Source organism: Epinephelus fuscoguttatus, linkage group LG19 (assembly GCF_011397635.1).
Source record: "Epinephelus fuscoguttatus linkage group LG19, E.fuscoguttatus.final_Chr_v1".
Taxonomy (NCBI): domain Eukaryota; kingdom Metazoa; phylum Chordata; class Actinopteri; order Perciformes; family Serranidae; genus Epinephelus; species Epinephelus fuscoguttatus.
The window spans coordinates 33,263,563-33,275,761 of record NC_064770.1 but is presented as its reverse complement, the minus strand read 5'-3'; the positions used below and the strand labels follow the sequence as shown (position 1 = coordinate 33,275,761).

The 12,199-nt window shown below is 41.7% G+C and overlaps 2 protein-coding genes across 6 annotated transcripts in view; one reads left to right on the top strand and one right to left on the bottom strand.

Annotated features, from left to right (window-relative positions):
• Positions 1–12,199, bottom strand: part of zgc:65811 (uncharacterized protein LOC393524 homolog) — a 635,041-nt gene that overhangs the window by 30,016 nt on the left and 592,826 nt on the right. The gene's annotated exons all lie outside the window — the stretch shown is intronic.
• LOC125879894 (meiosis inhibitor protein 1) overlaps positions 1–12,199 on the top strand; it is a 103,041-nt gene that overhangs the window by 20,937 nt on the left and 69,905 nt on the right. For all 5 annotated transcript variants that reach the window (XM_049562039.1, XM_049562041.1, XM_049562036.1 and 2 more), the window contains 4 exons: positions 3,643–3,821; positions 6,608–6,722; positions 7,205–7,324; positions 9,338–9,437. In XM_049562039.1, coding sequence (XP_049417996.1) covers positions 3,643–3,821; positions 6,608–6,722; positions 7,205–7,324; positions 9,338–9,437 — 514 coding nt within the window. The remainder of the gene's footprint in view (positions 1–3,642; positions 3,822–6,607; positions 6,723–7,204; positions 7,325–9,337; positions 9,438–12,199) is intronic.

Here is a 12,199-nt window from a genome sequence, read left to right as displayed (position 1 = left end):
CGCAAACAAATCTCTTCTGCTTGTTGCCTCTCCTTAGCAGTGGTTTCCTAGCAGCTATTTGACCATGAAGGCCTGATTTGCGCAGTCTCCTCTTAACAGTTGTTCTAGAGATGGGTCTGCTGCTAGAACTCTGTGTGGCATTCATCTGGTCTCTGATCTGAGCTGCTGTTAACTTGCGATTTCTGAGGCTGGTGACTCAGATGAACTTATCCTCAGAAGCAGAGTTGACTCTTGGTCTTCCTTTCCTGGGTCGGTCCTCATGTGTGCCAGTTTCGTTGTAGCGCTTGATGGTTTTTGCGACTCCACTTGAGGACACATTTAAAGTTTTTGCAATTTTCCGGACTGACTGACGTTCATTTCTTAAAGTAATGATGGCCACTTGTTTTTCTTTAGTTAGCTGATTGGTTCTTGCCATAATATGAATTTTAACAGTTGTCCAATAGGGCTGTCGGCTGTGTATTAACCTGACTTCTGCACAACACAACTGATGGTCCCAACCCCATTGATAAAGCAAGAAATTCCACTAATTAACCCTGATAAGGCACACCTGTGAAGTGGAAACCATTTCAGGTGACTACTTCTTGAAGCTCATCGAGAGAATGCCAAGAGTGTGCAAAGCAGTAATCAGAGCAAAGGGTGGCTATTTTGAAGAAACTAGAATATAAAACATGTTTTCAGTTATTTCACCTTTTTTTGTTAAGTACATAACTCCACATGTGTTCATTCATAGTTTTGATGCCTTCAGTGAGAATCTACAATGTAAATAGTCATGAAAATAAAGAAAACGCATTGAATTAGAAGGTGTGTCCAAACTTTTGGCCTGTACTGTACATTTGTACTTGTAGGGCTATAAGTTTACGTTTTTAGTTCACAGAAGCTGGTTATTGTGTTTATGTCAAAATAAAGTTTATCAAACGTTTTCACATCTTTGATTTTGTGATTTACATGCCAAAATGATCACAGCTCACTTGGGAAAGACAAGTTGATTTTACAGGCTATGCATCATCAGCCAGTGGAGGTCTGCTCGCAGTTCCGTATACTGCGAGCTTGGACCTCCCGGATTATGATGATCATTATTACTGCGATTAGATCATTCTGATTAATGACTGATCATTAAGACGTGTTTCTGATAAATATTTTAATATGCACAATAATAACCTTTCACATTGTAATCATATTTTTATTTGTTATCTTTTGTATTTGTGTGGCTGCTCCGTGTGTGTCTGAGCAGAGTGCACGCGCATTGTGCACCCGCCTAGAGACGCATATTACTAACTTGTTTAACAGCGAAATACTGCGCCGTTGACTTTAGACCAGGTTTTTATTGGTCACTGGCGCATTTGCTTTTTACGTCATCTAACTAGCAACGCGCCAGGACTGCGCCTGACCACTCCTCATTTTTAGACCAACACACCCAGAGCAGCGCAAGTTCATTTGCTAGTTAGACGACGAGGGCGCAGGGCGTGAAATGACAACTGCGCCGGCATCTAAATAGCAATGACACTTGTGACATGGATTATGCGCCCTCCACCATCTGCTTTAGACCATCTAAATAGGGCCCAATGACTTAGATCAGGTGTGTCAGACTTCATGGGCCACATGCAGTCCAAATTGATGTGGCCTCGACCAGTAATAATGTTGCAAAATAACCCATAAATAACAACACATCCAAATTTTCCCCTTTTTCTTATGTAAAGAAGTACATTTTGATAACATTCAACCGTTTACAAAACAAATAGTGAAAAACCTGAGATGTCTTAAGAAAAATAAGTGCAATTTTAACAATAGGTCTCAGTTTTTCACGGAACTCAAGTGGAAGCTTTAAAGGAAGCAGGTTAAGTTAACCCTCCTTCTTTACAAACCATTTACAAATGCATATCTTTACATATGCATTGCATTACATGAAGCAGGCGGCTCACTGTTAAACTTGGTCCTGAAACCTGGCAGCTCAGCTCTTAAACTGCTTTCACACCACTGCATGGTAACTGCCCTGACAACCACCCACCTGTAAGAGTGTTCCCGCAAAAAGCAAAGCATTTCTAAAAGTGTCTGCTGCTGCTGTAGTTCACGGCTGCAGTGACAGGCAGGTGAGCACTGGCAGAATCACAAGCTTGCTTGCAGCTGCATGTTGTAGGAAGAAAACATTTCTACATATTTGGACAATTTACCAGTCATCTGAAGTTTGGTGGAAATTTTTATCCCAGGCTCAGTTTTTCTTCTGGTTGTCCTTCTACGTTTGTAGCACCATAACTCTTTGGTATTCAGACACCAACATTATCAGCTCCTCCATCTTGTCTTTCTGCTTCTGTGATGCCTACTGTGTGAGTGGCCAAAGCCAGGGTCAATTTCCAGAAGCTCAACACATGGCAAAGCAGAATCTGTGTGTGTTCACATGGGCAGTGAACTGCTTCTTACCCCTATGGCCATGTTACAAACCTCTTCCCCTCTGCCGCTTTGCCCTCATTGAAATGATTGGCGGCGGCAAGTTACCGTGTGGCTGTGTGAAAGCCCCATTAGCAGGTCAAACAGAAATGGGAGAGGGCATCAGGTCTGGAGATACCTGAGGATGATTGGAATGATATTTGGAAGAGTCAAACTAGGACCACCAATTCAAGATCCTGGTGGGAGTTCTGCTGGAAAAACATAATATGATATTTTGTGACTCCAAAATCTAAATTTATCCCCCGGGGCTGGGATGAATGTTGGAGGCTATGTGGTAAATCAATGGCAGACCACTGACATATTTTTTGGGGATGCCCACTTATTTATCCATATTGGCAAGATTTTGCCAGATAAGGATCATCTTCGGAATAGAAGTTGATTGTTGTTTTGTCATATTGTACTTGGGCAAAATCCCAGACAATCTCTTAATAGATAAAAACACCTTTACAAAGTACTTTTGGCTGCAAGCAAGAAAGCCATCGCACGGAGGTGGCTACAGGCAAGCCTCCAAAGGACGACTGGATTGCAATTATTAACGAAATTCACTGGATGGAGAAACTTTTTTTTTCTCCTTCTTTTCCTTTAACCTGAAAACACTGATAAAATAAAGTTGTAAAAATAAAGAAAGACCCATTGGCCTTCACAAGTGCATCAATATTAGGAGTGCAAAGCCATCCAGTGAGCCAGATTGGACCCTTTGGCAAGTCAATTCTGGTTTGCGAACTGTATGTTTGACACCCTTGGCTTAGCTGGACCGTGTACACTCATAAAAGACTATAAAAGTAAGAGACATTTTGTTTAAGGAGTGTTTGACTATTCAAGATGTAAAGCCAGAACAAAGTAAAGGAACCTTGAACCAACGGAGAAGTCTGGTCAAGAAAGATTGATCTCTGAAGCAAGTATATCTATATCATCTTGTCTGTAACCTCTGACATACTGTTCTTGTGTTGTGGCTTTGTCTTGTTTGTATTTTCTTTCTTCTTCATAATCAAAATGTAAGAAAAATCTCTTCACCACAGTGTTTTATCTTTGTAGAAGTTGTCTGATGTTTATAAGTGCAAATCATCATGAAAGAATTTATCCCCCTGTCTTGTCTAGGACCTTGTGATTAGTCTGTTAGGATTTGTATATATTAGATTTGCAGAATGTTGAGCTTTGTCTTCATTAATTGCTTTCTGGACCTTGTCTTTTATCTGTTAGGCCTGCTGTGGCGGCTGGTGCAGCAGGGAGAGGCGGTGTCAGTTCTGATGAACTGCCCCGGAGAGCAGATCGTGTGCCATGAGAACCAGAACAACTACACCAACAACAGCCAGACCCTCAGCCAAAACCAAGAGCAACAGTCCCCTGACCAATGCCCTCTGCCTCTCATACTGAAAAAGGTCTCTGTCCAAACATCCTGCTCCCACCCCCAAGACCAGCATTCTGACGCTGACGATAATCATAACAAGAAGTTCTAATCCTGGATTAATGTGCCTTTGAATAGGGGTTCAGGGAGGCTTTGCCCCTGGACAAATATTTGTGCTTCGTGTCTGGGAAATCAATGTGTAGATTACATCTAGTTAGATTTTCTCAGTTATGACTCACATTACAGCACAGCTCATGATGTCAGAGGGGTTTTTCCTTTTTTCCTTTTTTGTAGCTTACTGTTGTGTGTTGAGTTGTTATAAAATCTAACTCATAACTAAATAAGCATTCACTTAAATCTAAATGACCTCCCAGAACATAATCATTGTTGTTTTAGGATCCAATCTACTAAATAAATTTACTGTTTTTAATCATACACAACTCCAGGAAATCCACAGGGATCTTGGAAGGGAAAAAGAACAAAAAAAAACCTTAAGTGTTGTTGCACTTATGAAGACAAACTTCAGTAAATATGTTGCACTAAAACTAAACAAGTAAAAAAAATCATGCAAACTCTAACAGCAGAGTCCCTAGCCACTTTTCTTCAATTTTCCACATGGTGGATTGTTTAGTTGCTGCTGTTGGTACTAAATGACTTCATGTACAGCACACTAAGTCTCAGGTTTTATGCAAAGAGTTTATAAGTGAGTAATCCATCCATATTCATCTCAGGGATCACTGTGGCTTCAGTGTACCTTCGTAATTTCCAATATATAGACCTCATTTATGAAGACAAAATGGATCAGTTATGTTATATAATGACTTCAAATTGTGAAGTTGATATTTTTGCCTCACCCAGTGCTGGACTTGCATAATCATAGAAGAACAATAAATCATATCTTTGTGGCTTAGACATTTCTTAAAGGAGTTTACCAAGATCAGAAATCTTAAGAATTGACAGGTGTACACAAGGATACTCATTCTGATAATTTTTCAGATTTCATTTTCAAGCTACTAATTGACCCTTCGTATATTATCAGCCAACTCTGATGCAGGGTCCGAGAACTTTTTGGCTGTGCTGGATAGACTCATGCAGTCACTTAAGATTTTCTTCATTTTCAGGCAGGTTTTGTGGATTTTGAGTTATCCATCCATCCATCCATCCATCCATCCTTTTTAAATTGCTTATCTGAAGATGGGTCATGGGGGCAGCAGGCTGAGCAAAGTATTCCAGACGCTCCTCTCCCCAGCTTTCCAGCTCCTCCTGGGGAATCCAGAGGATTTCCCACACCGGACGAGATATGTAATCTCTCTAGCCTGTTCTGGGTCCACCCTGGTGCCTCCTATCGGTTGGATGGGCCTGGAACACCTCTAACGTAAGGTGCCCAAGTGGCATCCTGATCAGATGCCCGAACCACCTTAACTGACCCCTTTCAACAGGAGCAGCGGTTCTACTCTGAGCTCCCTCCAGATGTCTGAGCTCCTTAATCTGTCTCTAAGGCTGAACCCAACATCCCTTCAATGGAAACTCATTTTGGCTGCTTGTATCTGCGACCTGATTCTTTTGGTCATTACCCATAGCACATAACTGTAGGTGTGGGTTGGGATGTAGATCGACCAGTAAATCGAAAGCTTAATCGAATGCCTTCTGGCTCAGCTTTCTCTTCACTACAGTGGTCTGGCACAGTAGGCGCTGCACCAAACGGCCAATCCATTGCAAGCTTCATTCTACCCTCACTCGAGGTGCTGACCCTCATACTGACCACTTACCACTTGGCTGCTAACTGCCCCAGTGCATGCTGGAGGTCACGATGTGATGAAGCCAACAGAACCACATGATCTGCAAATAGCAGAGATGCAATTCTGAGGTCACCAAACCGGACCCCTTCCTCCACCTAGCTGTGCCTTGAGATAGTCGTGGTTAAACGTTGTGTCTCGGGCATATGCAAAGCACTTCTATGCTACGCTAGCCACTGAAGGTATACTGAATGTATACACATTCTACTTTTTATTTTTTTATTTTTTAAGATATTTTTTGGGGCATTTTTCCTTTAATGGACAGGACAGATAAGCATGAAGGGGGGAGAGAGAGCAGGGGGGATGACATGCAGCAAAGGGCCACAGGCTGGATTCGAACCCGGGCTGCTGCGGCAGCAGCCTTGTACATGGGGCGCCTGCTGTACCACTAAGCCACCGATGCCCCTACACATGCTACTTTTGCTAAGATTTGCTCCCACAGTTATTAGTTCCTCTTTTATTTCACTGTCTTCTGTCCTGTCTGTAATCTGTAGGCTTTAGCATTTTATCCTGTTTACGCTGCTGAGTCAGATTAACATCCTGGATATATTCTTCAAGCACATATTGTAGACCCTTCTGCCTGCTTCTCTCAGAAATCGCCTTTTCTTTTTTCCAAAAAATTATGTAATGTTTCTTCAGGGAGTGCAGTCAGTGTCAGTGGTCTGTATGCTAACTGACAGCTTCATGGACCATCAAAAAGGGGTGGGGCTTAGCAAAGGCTCAATTGCATGTACAGTTTGCCCTGGATATACATTACATGCAGAACCATGCTGCAGATATTTGACAGCTTTTGGCACATTCATAAACTAACATAACATGAAAGCTCAGAGCACAGTGCCCTGAAGATGGGAACCAGACAGTTGACAAGATATTTCTTTATCTCTGATGTCAGCAGCAGTCTAGCATTGTTAGAGAAACCATATGTTATGTCTATAAACACTGTGGAAGCCCTGCACACTACTTGAATGCTATGTCTTCAATGATTGGTGGATTCCAATAAATATAGAGTTGTTTTTTGTTCCAGTTGCTGCTGAGTGGTGATGAGACGTTGCAGGTGTCTAGTGCGAAGTGTATTGCATTCATCCTAGTTCATTCTGCCACTCAGTGCAGTGCTCCCTTCATCAAAGCTGACATAGCTGGTAATGTGCACACACAGACACACAAACAGTAGCTGGGATATGTGAGCTAAACAAGCTGTTGCACTCTTTGATTTGTCTTCTACAAATAATTTCCTTTGCCTTCTCTTTTTACTCTCTCGCTTTGTTTACGTTTTGTTATTTCTCTTGCTGTCTCTCTGTGTATCCCTCTTTCTTTTTCTCTGTCTTTGTTGTTTTCTCCTCTGCTTTTATACCTATTCCTTCATCACTGTAGGGATGCTATTTGTGTTTCTCTCTTGCCCCAGAATTTCAGAATACGATGGGGCTTTCTAAAAGAATATTACCATATTTTTTTGTCATCATAGGCTAGATTTGCATGAAAACTTTACACAGATTTGTTTTTGGAGGTGGTATGATGATGCAGAGTATTAAAGTGTTGCAGCATTGTTCCCTGTTCTCTCTTTCTGTTGTTTTTTTCAGCCCTTCACACAAGTTTTTCTCTCCATCCGTCTTTTCCCACACAGAGTTTCTGTTCGACCGTCTGGCCAGTAGTAGTAATGAGGTGCTGCTGTGGTCTGTCTACAGCTGTTTGGTGTTACTTGCTGAGGACCCACTCTTCTTCTCTCAGTGTCACTCTGTCTATGGTGAGAGAGCTGAGACAGATGAAAACATTCCTGAGGCGTGATCATGTTATCCCTGTGCTTTTGTGTGTGTGTGTGTTAGGTCTGTTTGTGATTGTGTCTCTTCTAGACTTTGGGGTTTTGTGGTACATCGCTCAAAATCTGAAAATAATTGCTGATGGACAGTTGGTGGGAAGACCGGTTTTTCCGACCAATTGTGAAACTTCTGGGGCTGAAAAATGAAGCCACTGTGGAAGTGCCAAAAACTGCAGTTCCTCTAATGGCCATTTGAGGCTGGCCCCGAGAAAGAGTCAATCCCCATAGACCCCCATGTTAAAATGCCCAACTTTACAGCAGGAATAAACATGTTACCAACCTGGTACAAAAACAGTTTTGGTCTTTGGTGAAGCTAATCCCAATCAATGACAGCTGCACAGAAGGTAAATGTGTATGTGACTCATCTGTTTAAATTTTATTAAAGCTTAGAGTTATGGATATTAAAGGATGTGGCCCCTTTAAGTGACAGTTGGGTGCCACAGTCACTGCCACAGCAAAAAACATTGGTTAGGTAATGTAACCACGAAAGTTAATTATAACGTTTTAGTTGCCTAAAAAGTCTCCAGCGTTCAGCTGTACACTTGGACTTGAGTCTCTTGAGGTGAAAATACTTGATATCTTCCCCCCCAAAGTGTGCCACACATCAATGCATTACATTTCATTCCCTGAGTCAGCTAACAGTAACACTATTCATTCCCAGGAAGTCGACACTTTATGGGATACTTAGGTGATTTTTAACCAGGTCTGTGCTACTGCGGCATGGGGAGTGTTTGCAGATGAGTGGTGTTAAGGCACCCTCCGGCTCCTGGAGTTCCCGATCTGTCTGGCAGCCAAAATCTGCTGGATGACTCTAAACGCGACGCATATTGATCATGACACAGGGGGTGGGGGCACCCGGTGTGTCTAAGCACTTTTCATCTGCACACACTCCCCACACTGAAGCAATACAGCCCTTGTTGACCAGGCGGATTGCAATCATGCGGGTTGACAATTACAGATGAACTCAAGACAACTTCTAACAAACTTAATTCATGATTCTTGTAAATTTGATATCTTACTCTGGTAAAATGGCATCACATTTGTTGATGACTTTTAGGACTCAAATCTTGAGATTTAGGACTTGGGTCTTGACCTGGGACTTGAGTGCAAAGACTTGAGATTTACTTGTGACTTGCAAAACAATGACTTAGCCCCACTTCTGCTACCAGAACAGAGGTAGCTACTGTACACTTTTATTAATTACACAGATGGTGCTATTGTAATCTAACAAAATATGAATGCCTGACTAATGGACCACAAAACCTAGTAGTAATCCAATAATGGCAAAAAAATGTCAATATTTTACATCCCCAGTGCATGATAATAAATACTGTCCTGACACACAGATGTGTGTGTGTGTGTGTGTGTGTGTGTGCCATAACAGTAAATGCTTTATCTGTGGTTCTACTTATTACACCATGGAAGCAGTTATATGATAAGACGATATGTCATGTGTCATGTGTGCAGCATATGAGTCCAAGACAAATTTCCCTACGGGCACAATAAAATATAATGTATCATATTGTACTGTCTGTGGCTTTCTTTAATCCTGTGGCACTTTAACTCCACCCCAGAGATAAACTCAATTTACCAGTACACAGGATATCTACTGTAACTATTCCTTGTGCTGTGAAGGTCTAGCGCTAGTTCAGTATAAACATGAGATCATTACAGCAGATTCTGTGTATCAGAAAATTAGGAAGATGCACCATTCTCCACTGTTGGTTTGACATGCAGGATTTTGTGTGTTCGTGTGCTTTGTGCGTGTATTCCATTTATGAACATGTCACTTGTTGTAGTGCAGGAAATTGTTGTACCCTGTACTTTAATAGACATCAGTCAAAGCACTCTCGTAACGTTGGCAGTGAACAAGATTAGAAAAATGTGTCTCTGTCTGTCGAGTCAATTATTTCTTTTCCACAGCGAGTGTTTGTGTTTCAGGTATTGAGTCCCTGGTGCGCAGTCTGAAGGAGGCTCTGCGGCTGACCAACCTGGAGGTGCCGAAACAAGGTCTGCTGCTCCTGACTGAGATCCTGGAAAGGTAAGACTGCACTGTAATGTATATTTTTTCCCACTTTTTTGAGCTGTCCCAATGCCAGAATTATTTCCACTGCACCACCTTTGAAAAAGCATCTTTGCTTACTGACTGAAAAAGATTTCACCACATCTCAGCCTCTCTGTGCTTCCAACAGAGCACTGTCACATCACAGGGGGTAGGCACAGCTGCAGCAAATAAAAATAATTATGTTTTAATTAAGGCGTCCCGGTTTGCTGCAGCAGTTTTCCATGCTGACATTTTTGTTTAAAGGTCCCCCTTCGATTACTTGCAAATTCAGGTATTGTTACGCCTATGTATGTTAAAAGGTCAGTTCAGCAAAATCACAAAAACACAGTTGAAAGTTTACTCACTGAGGTTTTGAGTTATCTGCTGCTGTACTGAAAAAGGACAGAAAAATGACAAAAACAACATGTTTCTGAGCAACAACATACTCAAGATGATCCACAGACCTCACAGTACTGTATATAGCTATATTATATTTTCAGCTGAAGAAACAGTTTACAGTTCATCCATGTATCATCAGTTTATACTAGGGCCTACTGAACTCTGATGAAAGAGTTTATTTAACATAATTAGAATGCAATGAGATCAGGTTTGTTGACACAGTGACTTAGGGGAAACCCTTTTTTCCAATGTTTTTGTGTGTAAATGTCTAATAGAGACAGCACTTTTTTAAATTGGTCCAGTAGTGAGAGAGAGCCCAGCAGCTGACGGCAGTGAAACAGGCTGCAGTGTAATCCCCACAGGCAATTGTGCACAGTCAATTTATATCCATTAAGAGTGCTTGTTTTTGCCACTGACAGGCTCAAATTGTCATTGTAAGTGTCTGACAACATTATGGAAAGGACCCTATTGAGAAGTGAAATGTTTTTCTGTACCTTTCGCTGAATCTGCTTTGTTTGTTAGTGTGAATAACCAAGTCTTGTTCAAGGAGAAGTCTCGTTCTGAAATCTTGCAGACTTTTCCATATTGTTGATATCAGCTGAATATTCAGCCATGACACCAAAAATCTTTTAGGTTGCAATCACACTGGCGCTATTTGGTCTGCTTTAAATGAACCCTGGTCTGCTTCCATGAATAGTTCAGTTCGTTTGGAGTGGTGTGAACGCTCATTTGAACTCTGGTGCGGACCAAACGAGCGAACCCGGGTCTGCTTGAAAACTGGGGGTCTCGGTTCACTTGCAAGTGAATCCTGGTGCGGTTCGCTTACAGCGGGAAATGCTAATGGACTACCCAGCGAATCAAAGAGAGGAAGTGAACCAAAGAGAGGAAGTGATGGAGCGCAGTGCATTTTGGGTAGAAGAAAAACCCCAAAGCCAACAGTGCAAACCGGGAGAAGCAGAGGTTAAAAAAAAAAAAAAGTTGGAAAACATCATGTCATGTAGTGAGGAAGTGCATAAATGCATAAATTTGGTGTTGCTCCAGGGGGAGGGGAGGGGATGGATTTCCGTTTTCCATCCTGGCCAATTGGTGAGCCAGGTTTTCTTCCACCTCATGCTTTTTTTCATCCTGGTCAGTGGTCGTTTCGGGCAATACCGCCCCCGAACGAGCAGCTGTTGTAACTGTGTGACGTTGTCCAGGCGGTTTGGTCCGCTTTAAAAAGTGTAGTGTGAAGGTGAACCGAACCAAATCAAAGTGAAATTTTTCAGCATTCCCTGCCCAATCGAACCGAATCCCCCGGACTATCCTGATGTGAATGCGCCCTTAGTTAACGCTAACTCTTTTCAGTATTACACCAAATTTTGTGACCTGTCAGAATTCGTGGCCCAGCCCCTAAACCCTAACCCTAACCACTCAGCAACTCGCAAAATTCAATGATTTTTTAAGAGAGTCTGGCACTGGGTTACAGAATTTCGGTGATACACTTACACTTCTCTCCCCAAATCTCATAAACATTTTTATTATTGTTTTTCCTACTACATGTCACCATTTGAGAGATTTCAGAATGAGTGAATCAGTGAAAGATAAAGAAAAATATTTGATTTCTCTGTGGGGATCCTTTACATAATGTGGTCAGACACTTAAATTAAAAATCTGAGCCTGTCAGTGGCAAAAACACGCACTTTTAGTGGACCCAAATTGTGGCTGTAGCTGTCTCTCTCATTATTTATGATCTATGACATTCCTCCTCTTTGTATTATCCGTTTTGTGACAATTGACATGTAAATACATTAATACTGCAGTTAAAATGAAGCTAGTAGTTGTGAGGCTCATGCAGGTTAACATCACCAAAACAGCACACAGTTATGCTCATGATTCTTTACACCACTGTTCTGTTTGTTTGTACACAAAGTCAGCAGCATGAACAACTTCAGCTACGCTGACAGTGAAAAGCGACCTCCTGTAATACATGTTAAATATGGTGCACTTGGAAGTTTAATTATATTTGAATTAACTGTCTGCCGGTTCGCAGATGAGAATATATCGTGAGCCAGTAAAACACTGTCATAATTCTGCAAGGTTGACATAATTTTAATGGAATGTTCCCCTCCGTCACATGGCAATGATACACGGGATAAGAGATTTCAAATGGCAAGGGAAATTTGTCCTTCATGCTGAGTGGAACAGTAAGAAAAAGTAGCTCGACCACAGCTCTTAAATGCTGAACAAGCTTAAGTGTGTACGTGTGTAATAGTGAGCCTTATCCAATTTGTCAATTAACATGTCTCTTTACAGTGTGTGTGTGGGTCTGTATCGATAGATACGCATCACTGTGTGTGTTTGTGTGCACCTTTATGTTCATG